This window comes from Alosa pseudoharengus, unplaced genomic scaffold, assembly GCF_046254945.1.
Source record: "Alosa pseudoharengus isolate Yale_2024_CS ecotype anadromous, Long Island Sound unplaced genomic scaffold, YU_APseudo_1.1 YU_APseudo_1.1_scf_7, whole genome shotgun sequence".
NCBI lineage: Eukaryota > Metazoa > Chordata > Actinopteri > Clupeiformes > Clupeidae > Alosa > Alosa pseudoharengus.
In genome coordinates, this window is record NW_027468859.1 from 40,030,888 (window position 1) to 40,043,961 (window position 13,074).

Consider the following 13,074-nt stretch of genomic DNA (forward strand, 5'->3'; position numbering starts at 1 on the left):
AGATATTGAAGTTTAACTAGCCAAATAGTTATATGTAATTTTATTCCACAGTGTTCAACCCAACTACCAGTATTAAATGTAAGTGGTGGAAAATTTGCCTCAGTTTCTTGTGGGTGCTTGATTGCGTTTTTGTGCACATTCTTTTGTACTTCAGTTGGCACACCAGTGCATGCGTGAGGTACGTCGCGCTGCTATCCAGGCCCAAAAGAACTGCAAAGAGACTCTGCCACGTGCCCGTCGGCTCACCAAGGAAATGTTGCTCTACTGGAAGAAATATGAGAAGGTTGAGAAGGAGCACCGCAAGCGTGCCGAGAAAGAAGCTCTTGAGCAGCGCAGACTTGATGAGGAGATGAAAGAGGTACGCTCAACAGATTTCATAGCAGTGTGTATCAGTGCAAACACCAACACTGGACTTATACTGGCCTTATGGATTTAACTGGCCCTGTACTTCGTGAATTCAATCGTTTTGGTCATTTATTCTTCTGCAGTCATTCATTACAAGTGACACAGTCTTTCTGACTTTAAATTAACCTGCTCCTTGGTACATAGTGTATCACTGTCTACATACAGAATCCGCTACTACCGGGCTTTTATGATGTGTATTTGCAGGCAAAGAGACAGCAGAGAAAGCTGAACTTCCTCATCACACAGACAGAGCTATATGCTCACTTTATTGGTAGCAAACAGAACCTGGCAGGAGGGCACAGCACCCAAGATGAGATCCTGAAGAAACTGGAGGACAAGACTTCCCAGAGGCAAATTGATATTGGTGGAGGGGTCATTGTGAACATGGGCCAGGAAGATTATGGTAAGAAGAGATCTACCTTGACTGTTAGACAGGATGATACGTGTCAATGTATGTAATGGATGTATATCCATAATACTATAATGGATATTTCTTGAACTGGCCTCAGCTCTGGTGGCAGTTTTTACACATGAATGACTGTGTAAAAAGTTAGCATGCAGTCAATTGCAGTCAAATGTGCCTGCCTTAATGCAAGTTTAACTAACTACGTTGTAATTTTTAGTCAATTGAATGTTTCTTAACTTTTTCGACACCATCAGAAGCTACTCGTTAAGACTTGTTTTCTCACGCAGCTAGGATCAACAAACTCAACATGGTGAACGTGAATACTTGAGATATGGTAACTCAAGTATTCATGTTCACTATGAGTTTGTTGATGTGATTCTGCCCTAACACACCCTGTTCCCTCAGCATATTGTACAGCATGCTCAGCTATTCTGAAATAAAAATTATATTATTAATTTATTTAATAATCATTTCATTAAGGCAGGTCATCTATTTGACCAAATCTATCCGGACAAAGCTTCCCATCCTTATGTCTCCCCACTTAGTGACTGCTTCTCTGGTTTACCTGCCCCTCTGGACAAGTATAGACTTGACTGAATGCATACCTTTTTCTGCAGTTCTTAAAGAAATTGACTAATGCTGCCACTAACCACTAGTTTTCTAATGACTAATCTTTCGACTAATTTTTACGTTTAGTCGACTAATCTAAACGACTAACTTAGAAAAAATTCAAGTGTTTGTTATTTTGTTGTGTCCATTTTATTTTTAACTCAATGGAAGGGCCAAAACATAAAATGTCACCTGTTCCATAAACAATATAAATAACTTAAATGTTACCAAATAAACAATTAGAAATGTAAACAATATAAATAACTTAAAAAGGCTTTCACCTTAACCTTCACATCAATATCAGCCTACTTTTGTTAGAAGCTCATAAAGTTAACTGCTCAAAAACATTATGTATTAACAATCTAAGCGTAAGTATCTGCATTTCCATTTGGCTATAGTATACCACACCGAGTCTGGACTAGGCTACTATGCTTAGCTTATCTCCCCTTGCTTAGCTCTTCTTAAGGGATAATTCCGGTATTTAGCACTTTGAGTCCCTTTTCTGGTTTGTTTTGGATGAACTCGAGTGGTGGTCACCAAATTTTTGACGATGGGTCCTGTGTCGACTTTCTGACTCGTTTTGAATCGCCTTTGACTGGCTGGCTATGGGCATGCACAAACATGCCCTTAAAACAACCCTTAACGTTTTCAAAACTGCAACTCACCGAGTGGTTAGTGGTGGTGTTCATTGATTATTAAAAAACAAATATATCAGCTCAATGTATGATTTTAATCCGTGTTATTTGCTATTGTGGAACTATTTTTTCAGATACCTCACAACCGTGTATAAACTTCCGCTCAATATTTGAGTCTGAAGCATAGACAGTAAAAGAAGGTCTCGCGGGGGAAAGCCTACAACCGTAAACAGACCCCCTTTCCGTTTCCGGTAGTGCAGTGATATCAAGGAGCAATGAGTCTTCCAACAGAAATCAATGGGATTTTACAAAATGGCAAATAAAACACAACAGAAACTGTATTTCGCTACTTGTTTTGGAACATCAACGAACATCACTAACCACTCGGTGAGTTGCAGAGTTTTAAAAATTAACGGTAAGGGTTGTTTTAAGGACATGTTTGGGCATGCCCATAGCCAGCCAGTCAAATTAAAAACGAGTCAGAAAGTCGAGATAGGACGCATCGTCAAAATTTCGGTGTCCACCACTTCATCCAAAACAAACCAGAAAAGGGACTCAAAGTGCTAAATTATCGGAATTATCCTTTAATAATGAATTACGCTGAAAGCAGGCATTTCATGGATTCAAGGCGTTTACACTTGCGTCCATGCGGGTTTAAAACATTACTGCCAAAGTCTAAGTAGCCTGTTTAACATTCAAAGACAGTCATTGTACTTCTCAAGAGTTGGGAGATCAAAATAGGCGGTCAATAGTAAAATGACACATCGACTAAAAAATTGCCGTAGACTAATTTTCATGGTTGATTACGTCGACTAATCGCGGCAGCACTAAAATTGACCCTAGGAAATCAGCTGGCCCTGACGGTCTTGATCTCTCTTTTTTGAAACTGGAAGCAGATATTATAGCAGAACATTTAACATACATTTTTAGTTTCTCTCTCTTTTTCAATGTCATTCCAGACATTTGGAAATCAGCTTATGTGTTGCTCCTCTGAAAGCGGGGAGATCCCTCTTCTCTTGAAAATTACCGCCCTATTTCAAAACAGAGATTATGCTAGACTGTTTTTTTGACCGGACAAAATGTCTGTTAATATTCCGGAATACCGGACATGCAGGAAATCTGCCGGACTTATGTTTTAAATATTTAAATATAATTGCCTATACATGTAAACATCACTAAATTACAAACTATATATTTCAACAATAAAAAATGGAAATGCACGTTGCGAGCATGTTGAACGTTGTATAACACCAACTGTATGTATTTTTCATATTCATTTTATTTGCCTCTTCACAGACTGTGAATACTACAAGGCACAGGCTCTGAGAAATGCCAAAGAAGCCTATCAGATCCACCAGACCAGGGTATGTTGTTAAAGCCTCATGTGTTATAAATTGTTTTTGTCTTAAAATCAAATCAATGAATTTTCACATGTTTTTTTTTACTGCAGACCAGATTATTTGATGAGGAGGCAAAGGACAGTCGTTCTGCATCTCTCCATGTGGCCAGTATATCTGGTTCAGGATTTGGAGAAAGCTATAGCTTGGCCAACCCATCGATTCGTGCAGAGGAAGACATTCCGCAGCCCACTATTTTTAATGGAAAGCTGAAGGGTTATCAGCTGAAAGGCATGAATTGGCTAGCTAACCTTTATGAGCAGGTAACCTCCATGTCATATGCCTCCATAGGTAAACTCCATTTGTGGTATTATTAAATGTCTGGTTAGCACCCTGAATGATACACTGTTCATTTAAAGAGAAACTATTTTCTCTAAAGAGAGGAGGGTTGTGGTGCAGGCGTGCTCAGGTACCCGGGTTTGGATCTGACCTGCAGTAATTTCCAGATCCTGCCCTATCTCTTTCTTCCGCTGATCCCTTTCACTCTTCGCTATCTGAAAGAAGGCAAAAAGCCCCCAAAATATACTTAAAGGGCCGTTTTGTAACTCCAGCCGATTTCTCACTTTTGTTGTCACATTTTTCTCTTCGGCGGTCCCCTACAGCTTTGGGGTGCATATTTCACAACCATCTTTTTGGTCTTTTCACTGGCTCTGCCATGATGAACATCTAAAAAATTATGCCATCTTTTAGCTAGCTTCCATGGTGGAGACATACACTGTATCAACTTGAACCTTGAATTTCCCCTGGGGATCAATAAAGTATCTATCTATCTATCTATCTATATATCTATCTATCTAATTAATGTTACTACTGTTTCTACTGCAACATATGAGTTTAAACCATGTTAAATTCGAAAGCATCTAGCTACTGACAGGAGGTTTTGGGGGGGCGGGGGAAATTGTATCGAATCATTCATAGGGGTGAAAATCATCAGTTTGAATCAATCAAACTTGTGATTTCCTCCCCTAAATGGCATCCTTATAATTACTGTTGTTTTAGGAAGTATTTCTCATGCGTCATTGTAATTGTTTGCAATTTTGCATTAGTAAAGCAGTCCACTGATGTGCATGTTTTCACTGACTGCTTTAGTGTCAAATGTGCAACAACAAGACCATAACAATGATAATGGTTTTATATATCCTTATAGATAGATTTCTGGCCCTATCTTAGACTGGAGGACAATTTCCTATTGCCAACCAACTAAGTTGCTAACAGGTTAGCAACTGTGGTTTTGGGAAACGCACCCCAGAATGTTTGTACATCATTGGCTTGGTGGTTTTTTTATGAAATGTATTAGGGACATTGACATAGTTGTTAAGGAGTTACAGTTGTTAAATTGGAATAACATTGTAGTCTACAGTCCGCTTCTTTTAACAGAAACAACTGGTAAAATAGTCCGAGGCTAGGATACGTTTTACTTTTAAACTCGTAAGTACATTTCTGAGCCTGTACTTTGTTACTTTTACTTGAGTAAAAACAATATATAGCATGTGTGATTGGCACCAACAATGACCAGGATAAATACTTATAACTAAAGGTAGTGAGAATGCCCTGAAAATAGATTAGGGCTCATAGGGTTAATATCTTCATGTGGCCAAGGGCCAAGGGAACTTTATCAGGATGCATAGTATCCAAGATCCATGAAATAACTGGCCTTTAAAAATAAAAATCTGCCTGCCTCTATGGGAATCCAACATAGGGGGTTCCTTACTTATGCCCCCTGTATTTGAAGGAATAACATTTATTTACGATACATGATTTATTCACAAAGAAAATTGGTGTTGTATCAGCGATTTAATTGGTTGTATCAGCGATTTCAGGCCCAAAAAAGGCCCAAACATAAATGATCACATTCATCTAATCTTTCCTAACAATCCGCTAGCTCTCTGCCCCACAAGCAGGCCGTCAAAAAAAACGTGTCTCTGTAGGCAGCCTAGGCTCCGAGATCTGTACACAAAAACAATTGCTACCAACAAGGGTTGGCAACCCACTCAAAGGCAAAATAAAGTGTTTCAACCAATAACCGACGAAATGCGCGTTTAGGAGAGTTGTAATTGCACGGGAGGGAGTAGCGAGCTAGCTCTCTGTTTTGTTTGAACATCAACAGAAGTGACTTATCCCCGCCATCGCTGATACAACCTTGAAAGGTTCGATTTTTCCTAATTTTTTAATTAAGGCATTAAGATCAATTTCCAAAAGATTATTTGTTATTCCTCTTTTTAGTAAATTTTAGCATGGGTGTCTTAACTTATGCACAGCACTGTAGATAGGCGGGCCAGGCTAGCAGACACCCGCATGTCCTTCCTAAATAACTAAGCAGAGTAGACAATACCTATGCCCAGTGTACTTGAATGGTCTTGTGATTTTTCTGTATAAAATGATTGTAGAAGCCGCATGTGTATGTGTATATTTTGTGACTGATGTGGTGATGACTTCGAAGGGGTTGAATACTTTCCCAAGCTGCTGTATATTTATTTTGAAATATCATTAAAGTAGTTTAAATCCCTTTTTCTACAGGGCATCAATGGCATTCTTGCAGATGAGATGGGTTTAGGCAAAACAGTCCAGAGCATTGCTCTGCTGGCTCACCTTGCAGAGGTATGCCTGTCCATTTTCACATAATAGGTCAACATTTACTGGTTTTCAGTGGTTAACTTGAAGAAACTGCTTGAAGAAACATTTATATATGTATGTGTATATAGTATAGTATAAGTATAGTATAATTTATAAACATACATGTTCATAATTTGGAGCTTTCTGAGAAAAAAAGTTGGAATTATGAGATGTTTTTTGTTGTATTTTTGGTCCTGTTATTTTGAAATTGTACCTATCGCTTTATAAACCTAAACCAGTATACCAGCATACTGATATTCATATTTGTGTCATTATTTTGTGAGTTTTCATGTCTTAATGATTTCAATTCTGTCTGCTTTCTTGTTTGCTACACTCACACATGTGTCTGTGCTGCATCTTGTTATGTTGTTCAATTGTAGCGTGACAACATTTGGGGACCATTCCTCATAATTTCACCTGCCTCAACTCTCAATAATTGGCACCAGGAATTCTCTCGTTTTGTGCCTAAATTCAAGGTAAGAAGTTGGATCTGTGTAGTATTTTTTCATAATCCTTTTCCTTGTCCCTATCTCTGCTTCCTCACCTTGCAATTATGTCGTGAAATATACCTGTCATTCTTGAGACATAGGAGAAAAAATGTTCTCTACTTGTAGCTGCGAACTAACCTGGCCCTAGCCAGATGAATTTCGCTCCGCCTAGCTCCTCATCCATCTGGAACCGATCCATTGAAGTGTTGCTTCAGAAGGCTGGACCTAATCAAAAAATGCTTGCATATGATTGGTTGAAGTAGCACGTCAATAGATGACGGACAAGTGGCTTATTCACTCACATCGAAGCCAACCCGTGACGCTGATAACAGTCTCACAGTCGCTTCTACGCTATGTCACATCTATGAAACTCCCGCCCTGCGTCCTGATTGGCTAAACCATAAAGTTGGTTGGAGAAATCACTCTCAATGGAAGAGGTTCCAGATGGATGTGAGTGAAGCTAGGCGGAGCTAAGCGGAACGACATTCATCTGGCTAGGGCCAGGTTAGCTGCGAACAGCTTTGAAAAGGAAACATATTCTTAATTTATTGAAAATAATGTAAATTAATTATAGAATTGAAACCGCTATCCTCCTGTTGTTTTCAGATATAATAGGATATTAGATTAGATTAGATTCAGCGTTATTGTCATTGTGCAGAGTACAAGTACAAAGACAACAAAATGCAGTTTGTGTGTAACCAGAAGTACAAAAAAGCAGAAAAGTGCAATGTGATATACAAAGTATAGGCAGGTGGTGCATAGACAGTGCAGTGTAGACAGTAGTATACAGTTGATTTACAGAAGGTGGTTTAGAGTAATATAAATGAAATATAAATATGTGCAGTGTATTAGCAGTTACCTTATAAGAGCATAATAAATATAGCTATGTAATATGAACAATGAAAAATAGACAGATATGTACAGAATGTACAGCTATATGCAGTGTGGTAACAGTACCTTTGTAGTGCAGAAACAGTAACATTATAAGAGTAGAAAGAATAAGTGTATGTTCAGGATGAATAGTATGAAGAGCAGTAGAAAATGGTTATATATAAGTGTATTTGTACATTTTGTAAATAAATGGTTAGAACACTATGGATGGGATAGGGTAGTGCAAATGGCAAATGTCTAGGGGGGGGAGTGGGGGGGCTGGGGATGTCCTGCTGGTTCGAGTGCGGAGAGACCTGTAACGCCTCCCGGAGAGGAGTGGGCTGAACAGTCTGTGGTTGAGGTGAGAACAATCTTTGATGATGCTTACGCAAGCATCGCTTGCTCTGGATGGCCTTGATGGAGGGGAGAGGAACTGATGATGTGTGCAGTTTTCGCCACCCTTTGCAGTGCTTTTCGGTCATAAGCAGACCGGTTGCCATACCAAACTGTGACACAGTTGGTGAGGATGCTCTCGATGGTGCAGTGGTAGAAGTTCACCAGGATCTGAGGAGACAGGTGGACTTTCTTTACTCTCCTCAAAAAGAAGGGACGCTGGTGAGCCTTCTTGATCAGGGTAGAGGTGTTGATGGTCCAAGAGAGGTCCTCAGAGATGTGGACACTCAGAAACTTGAAGCTGGCGACACGCTCCACTTCAGTCCCGTTGATGAGAATAGGGGTGTGTGTGCTAGCTTTAGACTACAATGAGCTCCACAATGAGCTCTTCTTGGTGTTGAGAGCCAGGTTGTCAGTGCACCACGATATTGGTGCTGGATTGGTGCTGGACCTCCTCCCTGTAGGCCGTCTCATCGTTGTTGCTGATGAGACCAATCACTGTAGCGTCGTCCGCAAACTTGACAATGGTGTTAGAGCCATGTATTTTGTTCGCCAAGGAGTGAACATTGGCGAGAAAAAGGCTAGGAAGAGCGAGTCAATGTGGAGTTAGCTTTAGCCTTGCTTGAATTCCACCATGGGACCCCCTGCGGCCAATCAGAATGCTGGATTTCGACAGCCAATTAGAACGCAGGATTCTGCCAGCCAATCAGAATGCAGGAAAAAGAGGGTTCTAAAGACGTATCTGTTCAGCTTAAGTGGTTCTTAGTTATGGTTTGTATATGTATGGTCTTTATGGGGTTTTGTTTTTCATTATTGATCGTTGATATTGCATTGACATTGTTATTATTGCTATTTTCCTCAATGCAGTCTTATCAACTTTTTGTGATGAGTTGTCAAAAGTGTTTAAGTGTTATTTGTTAACAATTGTATTGTTTTATTTAGTAAGTCACTTTGGACAATGTGGACAAAACAAAAATGCAAATGAAAAACAAAAATGCAAATGCTAATTGAGTTAACTCAAAGTGGCAGAATAACAATGGTATTAAAAACAAATAAAATATAAAAGGAGGGGGGAAACATATATTTAGTCTGAACTAAAAGCAAGAGAATAAAATATATGTTTTTAAACAGGACTTAAAATTGTCAATGGTGGAGCAGGATTTAATATGGGAGGGAAGATTATTCTGAGTCATCTTTGTCATCTTCGTCCAAATTAAACAGTATGTATTTCCCCTTTAGCAGTGATTAATTAATTGCTCTTATTTCTTTAGGTTTTGCCATACTGGGGTAATCCCCATGACAGAAAAGTCATCAGGAAGTTCTGGAGCCAGGTAGGTCACAAATACTAATGTAATATCCTATAGAAAGGATTTGGACAGACACATTATTTAATATTTCCTGTGTTCTTCCAGAAAACTCTGTACACCCAGGACGCCCCCTTCCACGTTGTCATTACAAGCTACCAACTTGTGGTACAAGATGTCAAGTATTTCCAGCGGGTGAAGTGGCAGTACATGGTTCTGGATGAGGCCCAGGCCTTAAAGAGTAGCACAAGGTAATGAAAAATCTGCAACTGATGTTGCCATATCCCAAAATTCCAAGGCCATCTACATGAGAATGATGGAGTGGAAGCTTCTTTCCTATGTTCCCCATGATGTGCAAAATGTGCAGCCTGGGTCAAAAGTCTCAATATTCGTTACCGTGACCTGCACTTGAATTGCAAGTGAAAACAGACAGCAGTATATACCAGTGATACTAATATTTGATGACCCCAAAGAAACCACGTAGTATTTCCTACACCTTGACTCAACTACCATATCAGCATTTAAGTGAGGCACTCTTGATCTAATGGGAGGCTTAGTTGCAGCAGTGCAAATGTGTGATGGATTCCTTCTAAAGGTACATTGTTTCTGAAAAAGAATTAGTGATCGATTGACAACATTAGTCTGTCATTTTGCAGTTAGCTGTTTAGATTTCCCTACATCCTAGCTTACCATAAGCTGCATTTCCATTACAGTTTTGCACAAAATAAAAGCGGTATTTGTTAAATTCAGCAAAGTACAATTGCGAATGGTCAGTGTTTCCATTAAGTGATGCAATGCAACTAAATGTGAGTTTTATCTTCTCGCAATACATTTCAATGAACATTTCATGACATTTCATGGCAATGGATCTTCCAAAATTGGACAAGTTTTGAAGTTTTGAGTTTATCAGTTGCATCTATCCAAAAATGTGTTAGTTAAAATGAGGGGGTCAGAATGTAAAGGGAGTGAAAATATCAAAACCCTTATACTTAGACAATGACAATTCTGGGAGGGCGTAGTTTGTCAAAACAGTTAACATTATAAATGCACACATTTTGTTATTGCTTAGAGTAGACTAATATTTGCACCGATGTTCTCACCTTGAACCAAGCCTAAATATAATCCTGTCATTAGACCACATGAAAAGTGCCACAATTTTGGATGTGTTTAGTGTCATGTGACTCACCTTGTGCTGAAAAACCACCTCATGCGAGTATAAAAACTTCTCAGCGATATTTGTGAGTATTTGCGATATTCGAGGGTTTCCATTACTCCTTTTTCATTTCGTATTTCAGATTTGCGCATTTTCAGGGTTAATGGAAACGCACAGACGACCTTTACTGGACTGAAATCAAAGTACCAAACTTAAGAACTATCTGCAATTTTACTTACAGTATGTACAAATGGAAATAGTATATTGCTAGCAAATAATAAAATATGCAGCAGCTTGCCCCAGAACTTCAACACACTGCATGGATTGATCTTGAATACCTCTGATGATGACATTTCATTTTAAATCAGTGTCAGTCGTGTTCATTGCCATGATGTCTAAAAGAGGTCCAGCCCTTTTGAGAGATCCTCCAATCATCATACAGAAGCTTTACCACACTGAAAACAAAGCATAATAATCTCAAGTGCCATTGAAACCCAGAGATGCTGAGCGTCAATGGATAAGTGGGTCGTACTTTGACAGGCTTCTATGAGAAAATATTTTATCTTCATCGTAACGATTCTAGCGCAAAATGTTGATCTGGAATAAGAGAGTTAGGTCATGTAAATACTATACAACAAATTTAATTGGAACTCTTCTTAGTGACATTTCAGAGGAGGCTGGGTTTCCCTTGTACTCTTAGAGCAGTCGCCTCAGTTTGGATCTGATCTGCAAAATTTGTTTGTCTTTTGTCATGTGTTTTTTTGCTGTCCAGACTTTCAAAAAACAATCTGGATACCATATGCCAAAAAATGGATTTTGGCTGGCAGTCTGAACAAGGTTTTAAGACTTCCTTTGGCCTGGTGAAGTCTGATAAGGATTGGCCTTTAGAAATGTATACATCCCAGAAACATACATTTTGCTGAAATACACTGATGTAATGATGATTTTTTTCTTCCCTGTTTGGCAGTGTAAGATGGAAGATACTTTTACAGTTCCAGTGCAGAAATAGACTTTTACTCACAGGAACTCCCATTCAGAACACAATGGCTGAGGTGAGACCCTTTGTAGTCTTAAGACTGTGTGTATTTCCTGTGCTTATAATAATAATAATAATAATAATAATAATAGTTATAATAATAATATTTATAATAATAATAAGTATTCTGTCTTCAGCTCTGGGCCCTTCTTCATTTCATCATGCCCACTTTGTTTGACTCGCATGAGGAATTCAATGAGTGGTTCTCAAAAGACATCGAAAGCCACGCAGAGAATAAGTCTGCCATCGATGAGAGTGAGTTAAAAGTTTTGTTTCAAAAATGAAGCTAGCTAACTCATAGACTGTATATATATATATACGGTCTATGAGCTAACTGCTAGATGTGGGGGGTATTCCAGGAAGTGGGTTTTGTTAAAAATCTGAGTTTGTTAACCCTGAGGGGAAACTCTGAGCTTTCTGTTCCAGTTAGGAACTGAACTTTGGGTCAGTTGCCGCGCCGAAGCAGTTTTTTTTAACAAACCCAGTATTTCTTTCTAGTCTGGTCCGATGCAAAGCTGAATTACCCCCAGAATGGATTTTTAGATCCCAAATAGATGTGCCACCATCCCCTGATGACTAATCATTACCATTTTGAAATTAAATTTCAGTATCCAAATATGTCACCACTTTTCCCACCTGTAAACTAATAGCATATGTGTGCTGCCCACGGGGACAGGGGCGGTTTCTCATATGGTCAGTATGGGCAGCTCAGGGGGGTGGTTGCCCAGGGCATCATGCAAGCTAGGACCGCCACTGCACGGGGACCTGGGTTCAAATCCAACCTGGGTGATTTCCTGATCCCACCCCATCTCTATATTCCACTCACTTCCTGTCAGTCTCTCACTATCCTATCACAATAAAGGCAAAAAACCCCAAAACTGACTCATTGACTGGCACAGTAAATAATAATAATAATAGTAGGCCTAGGGCATCCTATTACAGTTTATGCTGGTTTGTGCCATAAAATCATTGTTTGTGCTGTAAGCGTTAATTATTTTTTGCGGCGGAAAATGTAGAGTTTAAATATAAAACAGTGAAGAACAATAATCGATAATTTTTACATCACAAAGAATATTTTTCAATGACATGGGAAATCACCAGTTTCACTGAAGTCTGCAACTGTGTTAAATTTTCCTCTGAAAATGTACATGTTGTGCTTCTAAAATGGAGTTCCACTGATGATGGCTTTTTATAGTCATCGGGCTGTGAACTCCAAGAGAACAAACTTTGTGTTGATTGAGTTAACTCAGATCAGCTGTATTGGAACTGAAAGTCCATTTCGGATTTTTTTGTCACCGATAGTCGACACTCCTTAATCGACTACTCACCGTTAACTGTAAATATAGGCCCATTTAGAACAAATAAGAGACTGTCACATAAATAAAAAAAACGTGTTAGAAATTAGAAGTGATTTTCTTTTTCAAGTGGAAACAATTCACAACTTATGTTAATAATGAGTAAGAAGTTGCCAGACTTTTTGCTTGCGTGGTGAACAAAACAGATTCAAACCGAAACTAACATTTAATCCTCCAACACAAATGCGCTTTAACAGCAGGTCTGGAAGCCTATATTTTGTGTTAGATGGAAAATATGTTTAAATTCTGGCCTATTAACAGCAAGGAGCCTAGACAGGCACACTTTGTAATATATAAGTATGTTAGAGCACTGAGCATGCCAGCTGTGGAGTTAGTTGTGTGCGCAGTCTATTGATTGTGAGAGGCGCTGCAGAGAATACCTGCTCAGGTGCCACTAATATGTCCCCGGT

At 39.1% G+C, this 13,074-nt stretch overlaps 1 protein-coding gene across 1 annotated transcript in view; it reads left to right on the forward strand.

The window, feature by feature from the left end:
* ino80 (INO80 complex ATPase subunit) overlaps positions 1–13,074 on the forward strand; it is a 61,980-nt gene that overhangs the window by 16,216 nt on the left and 32,690 nt on the right. The window contains exons 9-18 of the mRNA XM_076273345.1: positions 155–358; positions 610–808; positions 3,352–3,419; positions 3,506–3,715; positions 5,970–6,050; positions 6,446–6,541; positions 9,088–9,147; positions 9,229–9,371; positions 11,241–11,325; positions 11,447–11,564. Of these exons, the coding sequence (XP_076129460.1) occupies positions 155–358; positions 610–808; positions 3,352–3,419; positions 3,506–3,715; positions 5,970–6,050; positions 6,446–6,541; positions 9,088–9,147; positions 9,229–9,371; positions 11,241–11,325; positions 11,447–11,564 (1,264 nt within the window). The remainder of the gene's footprint in view (positions 1–154; positions 359–609; positions 809–3,351; positions 3,420–3,505; positions 3,716–5,969; positions 6,051–6,445; positions 6,542–9,087; positions 9,148–9,228; positions 9,372–11,240; positions 11,326–11,446; positions 11,565–13,074) is intronic.